The sequence below is a fragment of the Balaenoptera borealis genome (genome assembly GCF_965194805.1).
Source record: "Balaenoptera borealis genome assembly, chromosome: 16".
Lineage (NCBI taxonomy): Eukaryota > Metazoa > Chordata > Mammalia > Artiodactyla > Balaenopteridae > Balaenoptera > Balaenoptera borealis.
In genome coordinates, this window is record NC_138872.1 from 23,919,945 (window position 1) to 23,932,550 (window position 12,606).

At 34.6% G+C, this 12,606-nt stretch overlaps 1 protein-coding gene across 11 annotated transcripts in view; it reads left to right on the forward strand.

Annotated features, from left to right (window-relative positions):
• Positions 1–11,192, forward strand: part of RBM39 (RNA binding motif protein 39) — a 29,429-nt gene extending 18,237 nt beyond the window's left edge. For 9 of the 11 annotated variants that reach the window (XM_082359384.1, XM_082359392.1, XM_082359393.1 and 6 more), the window contains 8 exons: positions 152–217; positions 2,204–2,408; positions 2,963–3,040; positions 6,806–6,856; positions 8,932–9,013; positions 9,501–9,606; positions 10,057–10,135; positions 10,224–11,192. In XM_082359384.1, the coding sequence (XP_082215510.1) occupies positions 152–217; positions 2,204–2,408; positions 2,963–3,040; positions 6,806–6,856; positions 8,932–9,013; positions 9,501–9,606; positions 10,057–10,135; positions 10,224–10,324 (768 nt within the window). In that variant the 3' untranslated portion in view covers positions 10,325–11,192. The remainder of the gene's footprint in view (positions 1–151; positions 218–2,203; positions 2,409–2,962; positions 3,041–6,805; positions 6,857–8,931; positions 9,014–9,500; positions 9,607–10,056; positions 10,136–10,223) is intronic. The other 2 variants (XM_082359391.1, XM_082359386.1) reach the window with 1 other exon arrangement.
• The last annotated feature ends 1,414 nt before the right edge of the window (positions 11,193–12,606 follow it).

Here is a 12,606-nt window from a genome sequence, read left to right on the forward strand (position 1 = left end):
AGAAAGAAGATTTTTTGGGCATGAGGGATTGTGATATGTTTTCTATTATGTTTTAGGGGGAGCCATTTTAAAATCGTGTTTCAAGGGGTAAAATATTTTTGCCCCCCCCTTTTTCACTTATATAAATAATAATTGTGGTTTTCATTTTTAGATTGAAAGTATCCAGCTCATGATGGATAGTGAAACAGGTCGATCCAAGGGGTACGGATTTATTACGGTAAGCAATTGACCATGATTAACATTATGACTTAAAAGGTTTTGATTTTGAGTAGCGTAGTGTAAAGCTTTATTGGTTATTGATAGTGGGGAAGGAGGTAAGGTTAATATTTTCAAGTGGTTTAACTTATTTTGCTGTTAGTAGCCAATTCTTAGTAGCTAAAGGTGTCCACCAAATGTGAAACTTAAAGCAGTTTGCTATCATTCTGTTTATGGTCAATTTGCTTAGCCAACTCTTCATGTAATTGAAGTCATTCACTCCTTTAGGATTTCTTCAGTCTGACTCTTTTGTGACACAAGATGTTAGTTGCATAAAGGTCTCTTGGAATTCTCTTACTTTTTATATGGACACGTCGGACAACCATGACCAGGATTGCCTTATTAAAAGTGTTTGTAGCTGACCATTGAAGCCCAGTGCCTGAATAGGGTATGACGTGGCAGCTTGGAATAATTGTGAATGGAGGTGCCCTTTTAAAAATAAACTCTTTATATATTAATGTTCATGATGCAATCCAGTTACATGAGAACAGTTTTTCAAATTAATTTTTAACCTTGGAAAGTGCTGGAAACACATTTTTAGTTTAAAATACAGATAGTTGTCACCACTGCTGCTATTGTACACACAAAATTTTTAAAATACAGAGATCCCAGATTTTATCAAGAAATTACAATTGTGTCATAACCAAATTTAAATAAAATTGAAACCTATTCTGTAGTGATAAGAATATGTTCCACTGTTCAGTGGGATTTTATCTACCTCAGTGTGTGTTGGTGAAAAGGAAAAAGTTATAAAACACCAACATGCTATTTTGTTACTAGTAACATTAGCATGATCTCCCCCCTCCCAAAAAAAAAGGTGTTCAAGGGATTTTACATGCAACTTACAAATATTTCATTCTATTATTATCTAAAGTATTTAGTGTTCTATGTGCTAGATTTAGTGCTTGAATATTTGCTCACTGGCCAGATTTTCGCTAGAACACTACTAAACGTCATGTAAACAATGAAGACATTTTGCAAAGCATTTTAATTTTTTAACATAAATCAAGTATGAACTATTTCCTATGACTTACTGATCTGTATGCAAAGCTAGATTATGTAGGGACTTTCCTGGTGGTCCAGTGGCTAAGACTCCGAGCTCCCAATGCAGGGGCCCCGGGATTCGATCCCTGGTCAGGGAACTAGATCCCACATGCCACAACTAAGAGTTCGCATACCACAACGAAGCTCCTGCATGTGGCAACGAAGATCCCGCCTACCACAACTAAGGCTTGGTGTAGTCAAATAAATAAATATTTTTTTTAAAGCAAGATTATGTAAATCTACATGGTTCTGTTGTGTGTGTAAATGTTTTTATATTTTGTAACTACTATCTGTAATTGTTCCCATCTCAATAATGGAAAAAAATTATTTTTAAACAATTCAACATTCTGATGAAAGATGAAGCTGTGGAATTAGAATATAGCCCGTTCTTCCATTATATTAAAACCAGATTGTGCGAATTAAAGTTTTATTGTGTCTGCATCCTGAAATTAAGACTAATACTTAGTTAACTGGCAATAAAACAATGACCCAGAATTTTGTATTAAAAATTAAGTTTTGTATTTAAAAACCTGAGTTGAACTTTTAATTTTCCTGAATAGTGTACTTTTATGAGAGAAAAGATGCAACATTTTAATTTATTCCAGCATATTAAAAAGGGTTTTGATGTTTGAAAAACTACTTTTCACATTTTGTTACTGAGATTCTTTATTCCCAAAGACAGGTGTCATTACTTGATAATGTCTTGCCATTTAAACCACCACATTAATAAATCTAATATGCGTAAACTTTGGTGGTCTGATTATATTACTTATAGCTTGAACTTGTTACTTTATCATCCTTGCATATGTAATTATTGAATATACTAGCTTTAATAAGTAAGGGTTTCTTTACCTTGCGTATATGAGTAATTACTGGACTTGTTATCCCCCTCTCAATTGTATAGTTTTCTGATTCAGAATGTGCCAAGAAAGCTTTGGAACAACTTAATGGATTTGAGCTAGCAGGAAGGCCAATGAAAGTTGGTCATGTTACTGAACGTACTGATGCTTCCAGTGCTAGCTCATTTTTGGACAGTGATGAACTGGAAAGGACTGGAATTGACTTGGGAACAACTGGTCGTCTCCAGTTAATGGCTAGACTCGCAGAGGGTAAGTTTATCCTAGTGTTGTGAATGATTTGTTGATACCGTAATGAGAAAGGTAACCATGCAGACAAATAAACAGAAAATTATTTTTTCTTACTTTGGGGTTAACTGTTATCCTTGGGCAGCACATGTGGTTTCATAGGTGAAATTCATTGCCTTAATTATAATAGAATCTACTTTATGATGGTGCTTTTTGAGTACCACAGCGTATGTTATACGATTTCTTTTGCTTTCTATAATAATTATATCCACATACTTCAGAGTAAATTTCTTTGCAGTGCTTAATACTATGTCCTGCCTGTACAGTTGGCCTCCCATATCTGTGAGTTCTACATCTGTGAGTACGGAGGGCAGACTGTATCATGCCACTTTATATGAGGGACTTGAGCAATTGTGGATTTTGATATCCGAGGAGATCCTGGCAATAATCTCACCTGCCCTGCTACCAAAGACCACTGTAATTTGTTTTAATGAAGTGACTTTGGTATTACGCAACCAGAAAATGAGGATATTCCCGCTCTTAACAAAGCAGGGACGTTAAGACCTATTCTTTTACAGGTACAGGCTTGCAGATCCCACCAGCAGCACAGCAGGCTTTGCAAATGAGTGGCTCTCTGGCATTTGGTGCTGTGGCAGGTAGGAATTGAATCTTTTCTATTTGAAATCATTGTTTTTTCACCTAATTCGAAAATTTACCAAATTTTTGCATTTAAAAGGACTTACTGAGAATTCAATTCATCAAGTACTTTTAACTTACAAATTTCAAGAGTTCATGTAAGGAAGTGGTGATATAGGACATAATTATCCACTCATAATAAACTGTCAGGGTATTTTTGAACCCTGCATACCAATTTTTAGTTGAAATTGCTGTTGTTTTTTGTTTTTGTTTTGATTTATTTTTTTATTATTTTTGGCTGCATCCAGGTCTTAGTTGCGACATACGGGATCTTTTGTTGCAGCGCATGGGCTCCTCTCTAGTTGTGGCATGCGGGTTTTCTCTCTAGTTGTGGTGCGCAGGTGTCAGGGTGTGTGGGCTCTGTAGGTTGCAGCACGCGAGCTCAGTAGTTGAGGCGCATGCGCTTAGTTGCCACGTGGCATGTGGGATCTTAGTTCCCTGACTAGGGATCGAACCCGCGTCCCCTGCACTCTAAGGCGGATTCTTTTATCATTGGACCACCAGGGAAGTCCCTGTAAGTTGTTAAATCTTTTTAAATGTGTCACTTTTATTGAAGACCAAAAAGTTTATATTGTTTCAAAGGAAAAATGGTTTTTGTAATGTTTTTGTTTGGAAAGCTACCAGAGGCCTTTGAATCAAGCTTTATTTAAAATAATTACAGTATTAAGAGTGCAGAGAAAACTGCTTTCCTAATTAGAACATACAGCAGTTGATCCTTGAACAACATGGGTTTGAACTGCAAGGGTTTACTTACACATGGATTTTTTTTTCAGTTGTGAATACCACACAATTAATGGTTCGTTAAATCCATGAATTTGAAAGGACTAAGGATATGGAGGGTCTACTATAAGTTACATACGGGTTTTCAACTGCTCAGATGGTTGGTGTACCTAATCCCCAACTTATTCAAAGGTCAACTGTATTTTGAGATTTAGAGTTGTAGAATGAAGTGCCTGGAGAGGTGAGGAAAAGAGGGAGAGAACTGATAGTTTCTTACAATTATGTAACAGTGGGTTTAGTTTATGAATCACATTGTTTTCTTCTCTTTTGTGGCTCAGGTACTTGAAATTAACCCAAATCTATGAGCTAGGATAGCATTAAATTTTGAGATGTTGAAGCCTTGCTTTTAGAATATCTGAGAAGAACTGTTTGTAGTTTGTACTTTAGATGACAAGAAACACTAACCCAAGAAAGTATGGCAATATAAGATCATGGTACTGCATCTGGATATATAAAAAGTTCTGTGTGGTTGCTTGATGATTTCCTTTTCAATTGAAAAGCCATTAACAGAGAGGATCATTTCTGCATCTGCATTAGTCTTTATAGGGGGCGCTTCTGTGTTTTCCTCTTTTTAGTGAATATTCGAAAGTTTGTGAGTACTTCTAGGGTCTTGTGCTTCCTTTCAAACTGTGATAGATTTTGAAATCTGATAGGTAGTTCTTTAAAATTACTGACAATCATGTTAGTATATTCATATGAGAAGAACAGTTATAACGATTAATGCATTTCTGTATTTATGAATCATTTAATGACTCCAGGTTTCTCTAAATTATTGTTTTGTTTGTTTTGACTTTTTAAACAAGTATTACACATTTAATTTCTTTGCAGTGAACACGTAGTCATAGAATGTCACGTACTGTAATTGAAGATACTAAAGGAAACCCATCACTTCAGAAATATATCCTAGCCTCTGGTTTGACAGTTACTATTTTACCTGAAAACTGTATCTGTGTATTGCTTCCCATTGTTCAGGTCATTCTTTCAACAATTTAGAAAAATGCTAGTGTTTACCATATTCTAGGTATTTCACTAGAGGCTGGTGCCTTTAGGGATTTAATAGAAATACATACGATTCATTTCTAAACAGTCTTCTGTTACATCCTGGCTGCTGTATCAAATATGTTGATTTGGTTTATAAACAATATCTTCGCCTAATTATAGTTTTTCAGTGTTAGACGTTATTATTTCCCTAAGCCATTATTTCTCTTATGATGAATGAAGAATGTGACTATACTTCCCTGGGCACACTTACTGGGTAGTTTATATTAAGGCTGAAAATTCTAAGTGTCCATGTGGATTGCTTAAAATAGCCATTTAGTTAACTATTTGTTATATTCCCCCTTTTTAGTGTTGATAGATGATTTTAAAGTTTGGTTCTGTTTTCTTAATACTTCTGGTAAATTGCTATTACTACTGGATTAATAATCAACACTCTATTTTAAGGTAAATATTTACATAACTGGGTATTTTTCTCCTGTCATTAAAACCTTACACATTCCTTGTTAAAATTAGATAAATTGCTGAGTGTTGATGTCAATATTTGAGGCCCTTGTTGCCTAAGTTCTTAAAAGTTGTTTTTTGAAACCAAGAGTGGCCTATCACTATATCCACGTGTCTTTTATTCTGGAAGTTTAATGGGTCTTTTCTAAGATAAGTTAGTTCTTATCTTTATGAAACCCATGCTTTGTTTCCTAACTTGTTACAAATGACCTGAAGAACCATTTTTGAGATTTTGATTTATATACACTTAATATAGCATGGATTTCTGATACCTAAACATTTTTTCCCATTTTAGGGAAAAACAAATTGTTTTATAATTTAAAGTTTATTGACAGTGTTCCTATGGTCATATCTTCAAGTTCCTTCAGTATACACCAGTTACATTTCTTCAACTCCCTGGGATGCCAATTTTGAGCACCCAGGTATTCTTACATCCCCATGTGACTTGGGCTGCAGATCCCTTTTCATTTTTGCCCATGTTTTATGATCATTTTGTATACTCAACAAGAAGCCCAAATGATAATAAAATATTGCAGTTGCATCACGTGTTACTGAAAATTAGGTTACTGAATTCAAACAATTTCTATGTTGTATATTTCTAGAATTTTTAAACTTCAAGATACCTTTGGATACTGTGACATTTTCTTTACTTTTCACACTTGCTGCTTTCACTTGATGGCAGCTTTCTCTTAATTGGCCTTCTCATGTAGAATTTTAATGATTATATGAGAAAATATATTGGTAGAAATCACCATTCTGTTTATTTTTAATACAGACTAGATGTTTAGATTTTTCTTGTACTACATATATTATAGTAAATCTGATTAGATTTCATTCCTGCCTCATTAAATTTCCAGAATAGGCCAGGAAATCAGACCTAATAAAACTACCACCTTCTGGGCTGGACATGACAACTTAAAACTTAAAAGAACTTAATATATACATATGGTTAGAATGGGGTCTCTCACTACTTAATCGGTGGATTATTAAAAGTGTTTGACGTGTACTGCTGCAGTATTTACTCTTTCACCATAAACTTCTAAAGTTTAAAATGCTTACTGACACTGATAGAACAATAAATAGTTGATATTCCAAGTACTTGGAATTGAATTCTCAAGATCAGGGTTTTCATGCATTTTCTGACCGGTGTGCTTCCCTTTCCCCATTTCCCATTATTCCCATGTGAAGAGTAGTATTGTGGAATGCCTTTGAGATGTGGAAGAGTTCTAGGAATAGGAATAGAGAGGCATAAGTTTCCTAGGATAGGAGGAAAGAAAAAGGCCCCAAAGCCTTGTCAATGAGGAATGGGGAAGGAGGTTTGGCTGCCAGGTTTTACTATAAGTTCATTTTGATAAACCCTGCTACCATAGTCCTCTTTTATTAATGCTTTCCTGACATTTACCCTGTTAGTTGAGGCTCTTCATTGTTCCTGCACTGAGCTGTAGAATTCTCTTTTGTTATAGATTTGCAAACAAGACTTTCCCAACAGACTGAAGGTGAGTTGAGTTTTTTATTTGTTTTTGAAGTGGATGTTAATGTAGCAGGACATAGTTGTGTATATATATTATATCATAATTATTACTGTAGTTTGTATTTTGGGCCCAGTTTTGTCAGAATGACATACAGTGTCATTATTAACAGTAAGCCAGAAGGCCTAATCCAAGTCATTACAATTACATGAATAAAGATGATAAATGTCCATGCTTTTTCTTGCTATAGCTAGCTTAGAATTATTTTCAGCTTTGTATGCCTATCTTTGTGTTCTGATTGTACGTTTTTATATAGATGTCAGAAAATGAAACTTGTCATTTTAGTAGACAAATCTTTCAGAACATGGAGTCTGTGAACTTAATATAAGGGTAGGAAAAACTAACTCCAGTGATTTGTGTAAGCACTACCAAGCAATGAGATTATCCAGAACTAAATTGCATGCAGATTTCAGAGATTGTGAAACAATTTATAAAATAGGCTATTGTTTTCTTAGTTTTCAATTATCAAGTAAATCTCTGCCATTTAATATAGCATTTTGTTGCGGTAATTTGGTATCTTACAGGATATACTGAAAGTCGTTTAGGTAAATGATTCTGTATGAAAAAGGTCTTTCCTTGTTCCTTGATAGTCAGGAATTAAATGTGTATCTTAATTTTTTCAGCAAAAGAGACAATTGTACTCAATCTTTTTTTTTTTCCTAACAGATTTTTAAAAGTAGAACTGGTGGATTTTCCTCTTAGTTATATTTCTATGCTGAATTCATTGTGTTCTGCATTCATCTAGGTTGAGCTGGAATATTTCCATCATACATTGTCTAATATTTTTCAGTATTCATAGCATACAGTGACCTTCTAGTGTTTTTTCCAAGCATACTTCCATTTGTTTATGATAAAGGTACACAGTGGGCTTCGTTTTTTTATTGTAATATAAGCACACTTGGCATCTTTAACTTTCTTCAGTAGAATTTGACTTTAGTTATCTTAGCATTTTTACTTTCATACAAAGTTTTATGAAAGACAAATACTTGTTTATTGAAGTAAACTATAAAGAAGCAAAAAGCACTTGTTACTCTCTCAGAAACTATCTTTTTCATGATGTATTTCATGCACAGCCCTAGTTTTTATTCAGTGGAATGTTTCTTATACTTCCTCAGGTTATTGTTCATTTTAATTACCATAATTTCTAATGCACTGTTTTATCCATAGCTTTGTTTATTATTGTTATGTTTTGGAATGAAATTTGGTCAAATATGATTACGGTGAGTTCTGTAACAGCTACTGGTAATGTTTTCTAAGTCACGTAAAAGCAGTGGAGCAACTGTCTTGGAAAATGCACTTCAAACTTAAAACCAACATTGGTTTAAATTTGCTCCTAAGTATTAGTGTCCAGTAGTTTTTTATTTTTAACAATGACTATTATAGATACATATTACTCTTTTTAGTGCTTCTGCTGGAACAGACCTAATCATTTTAAAAATATTAATTTGATGTTGCAGTAGGTTTTATAGTCCTGAGATGTTAAATCTTAAATACTTGGATGGTTTTATGTATATTATTTTTAAAACTTCATCCTTTTATAATGTTTATATATTTAAAAGAAAATATGTAACTATATATTCATGGGCAGAAACATAAGAAATAAAACATGGTATAGATTTAGTTGGCATTTTAAGATTGTATTTGCATCATCCCCTGCTTCTCAGGGTATAAACTCCAGCAGTCCTACGAAATCAGTCTTGTTTTTATTTTCTTGTTTGTATTATTGATATTTGTCTAATTGAATGAATTTTCACTACACTTAAGGTTTAATTTCCCTTCTAAAAACAAAAGTCCCACCTTAGGATCAGCTGTCTCACATACTAAGTTGCCTTAGCTTTCCGGCAGCTAAAATGGGGTATTGTTACATACACTGATGTTTGATAGCATTATTGAATATGGTGAATTAGTGAAGTGACTGACTACCCTAGTTTCACCCTGTGGGTCCAGTGGTTATATTGGGCTTTGTTTTATTCATAGGGATATTCTGATGCATTTTCCATGAAACTGATTTCTCCCTCTCTTTTTTTTTTTTTTTTTTTTAGCTTCAGCATTAGCTGCAGCTGCCTCTGTTCAACCTCTTGCAACACAGTGTTTCCAACTCTCTAACATGTTTAACCCTCAAACGTAAGTTATATACTTTGGTCAAGTTCAAAAGGGTATGCTGTGAAATCTTTAATGTTTAACTTGTCTAAGTTAACATTTAGCATGTTTTCAACATATTTCATAGTTCAAACACTGCCACAATTTTGATCCTTTTAGTATAATTATTTTTATGCACATTATGAATGGTTTCCCTTGAATGTGTTTGTAAGATTGGAATTCATTTGAAAGCTTTGTAGATTTTATGTTTTCCCTTTATATCTAGTAGTTTTCTGTGAAGTTAGTATCAGTATTTATTTGTATCACCAGTATACTCTTTTCCTAGTCCTATGAAATGGTGATAAACTTGGTGTAAGTATCTTTGAAAGATGTCAATTAACCACTTAAATGTTAAACAGAAATGATTTTTAAAATAAAAGAACACACTTAAGATTTTTTATACAGATTGGAGTATGTGTCTATCATTTTATAAGTTTGAGTAGTGTCTCATAGATTTAATACTTTGTTACAGAGAAGAAGAAGTTGGATGGGATACAGAGATTAAAGATGATGTGATTGAAGAATGTAATAAACATGGAGGAGTTATTCATATTTATGTTGACAAAAATTCAGCTCAGGTATTTTGATTGTTACTTTCTTGTGTCTTAATTTTCACACATACTTGGGGCATATTATGATCACTGGTTTTCCTTAGAGCGTATTGGGGTTTTTTGTTTTTTGCTGAGAGAAGCTTTAGCATACTGACTAAATACACCCCCTACAAAATAAAGACACTTTTAAAATAGTTCAGGTCATCATGTAGCATTATTGTTGCTGTTTAGTGTTCAGAGGTTGCCATGAAATTCTGGCACCTTGATTTCATTCTTCGGCAGCTTTCACATCATAGAAGATAGTAACAAGGCCAGTTTTGGGGATGATGAACTATTTTCAATAAATTTCTAGGTTATATATATTAGCTAGTGAAACAATTATGCAGTTATAGAGCAGTTTTTCTATAGGTAACTTGAATAAACCTGTTGGAATCCATGTTGTATATCACACCTTTAACCTTTTTTGTTGTGTTTTAGGGCAATGTGTATGTGAAGTGCCCATCAATTGCTGCAGCCATTGCTGCTGTCAATGCATTGCACGGCAGGTGGTTTGCTGGTGAGTTTGACCTTTTTTCTGAGCGATTGTTTTTAACGGTCTAATCTAAGTGAAGAAGCTAAACGACCATATGTGTTTCTTTCAACAGGTAAAATGATAACAGCAGCGTATGTACCTCTTCCAACTTACCACAACCTCTTTCCTGATTCCATGACAGCAACACAACTACTGGTTCCAAGTAGACGATGAAGGAAAATATAGTCCCTTATGTACATAGCTTTTTTTTCTTTCTTGAGAATTCATCTTGAGTTATCTTTTATTTAGATAAAAATAAAGAGGCAAGGGTCTACTGTCATTTGTATACAGTTCCTGTTACCTTGAAAAAATAAAAATGTTAACAGGAATGCAGTGTGCTCATTCTCCCTAACTAGCAAATCCCACTGTATACAAAGCTGTTCTCTTGTTCTGCCTTTTAAATGTACATGTAGAAAATTACATTAAGGATCTATAGGAATAGCTAGCTCTAGGGGAACAAATGTGCTTAACATAAAAAGGCAGACAGGGATGTAATGATGTTTTTAATGTTTCAGAAGCCTAACTTTTTACACAGCAGTTACATTTCACTAATGTTGATATTTGGTTAATGGTTTAGCAGAGGTTTCTGGAATACATAGTTTATGGAAATTAAAGACAGCTAAAAGGGCTGTTTGATTAACATCTCATCTTGCATTCTGATCAACTGGCAAGAAAAGGAGATTTCAAAATTACATTTCTGGATGGTATCTTTTCAATTAATGTATCTGTAAAAGTTTCTTTGTAAATATTATGTGTTCTGGTGTGTCTAAGATTCCAAACAAAATGATCCCTGCATTTCCTCAAGATGTTTAGTGACAGTCTGGTAAGCAAAGCAGTCTGAGCAAGAAATAGGAAATGCAGAAATAGGTTTTGTCTGGTTGCATATAATCTTTGCTCTTTTTAAGCTCTGTGAGCTCTGAAATATATTTTTGGGTTACTTCAGTGTGTTTGACAAGACAGCTTGATATTTCTATCAAACAAATGACTTTCATATTGCAACAATCTTTGTAAGAACCACTCAAATAAAATTCTCTTAAAAAGGCCACAAGAAATCTTCATTTTTGAAATGTTTTAAAGTCACAGAAACTTGGAAATAGAATATTAGTTTCTTTGACTTTTTAGTTGCCTCTTTGGGAAAATTCTTAAACTGTTGCCCTCAAGTTGTCCCTCTACGTTCCTCTGTATCAGTCTTAGTACCGTACTACTTATTTAGGGTATTACATCAAAACTGAGGAATTTACCAAAAAGAAAACCAAACTGATTTGACCAGGCCTCAAACCTGGGCATACTTAAGTCTCTCTTACGTTTTCTGGACATCTTTGTGGGGAGGAAAAATGCCTCGTTATTTAAAAGTAAATACTGGAGAAAATGGTGGAAGTTCAAACTGGTTTCCCAAATTGATTAACTGCATTTTTGAGCTTTAACTTTACTTGGGCAGCAACCCTTCGTAATTTACACTCTGAACTCTGCTTCAAGTTTTTGTGTCTAGGTTGAATCTTGAGTAGGGGATGTTGCTCCTAATTGCTCCTTCCAATACTGATTTCCTCACCTGCCTGAATTTCTTTTACTACTGTATTGATTTGTTAGGGCTGAATCATAAGTGTTACAGGTTTATTCAGATATCAAGATAACTCAGTTTGAATTTGGAGGCGTCACAGTTTTCTACCAACCCTTTTGAGGGATGTTTGTAATTCCCTTACTTGCTTCAGTTATATAACCTAAAGAAAAATTTCAAGATTCAAGTTAACTTTATTTTTGAACACCAGGCAGCAGTGTTACTGGGTGGCAGAGACGTACATAATGCCAACTTTTTTCTTTCCAAATTATCTCCTAGTGATTAAAAATTTCTTCTTGGATCAAGTACTATCAGGTTTGTTCTGTCATTCCTTTCTAGGGAACTGGGCCAGCAAAGGTGCCTTCAGGTGTTTATTTAATCTCATCTGTTAAGAGGTGGCAAAAATTTGCCCACCACCAAAGAATGAAATTTGGGTTGTAGGGCTTCCCTGGTGCGCAGTGGTTAAGAATCCGCCTGCCAATGCAGGGGACACAGGTTTGAGCCCTGGTCCGGGAAGATCCCACGTGCCTCAGAGCAGCTAAGCCCGTGTGCCACAACTACTGAAGCCTGTGCCCCTAGAGCCCGTGCTCCACCAGAGAAGCCACAATGAGAAGCCCGCACACTACAAGGAAGAGTATCCCTTGTTCACCGCAACTAGAGAAAGCCCGTGCACAGCAACGAAAACCCAACACAGCCAAAGATAGATAAAATAAATTTGGGTTGTAAATGATCAAAGCAAATTTGTTAAAAAAGAGTTTAGTCAAATGGAAAATAGCTCAAACGGCTATTCTGAGTGAGATCCTATAGGATCTGAGACAACATACAATTTGGTTGTGAATTTTTTAGGTGCTGTAACTTATGGGAGTGTCCTTGACCGCAGTTAGATCTGAGTGTCTTTATG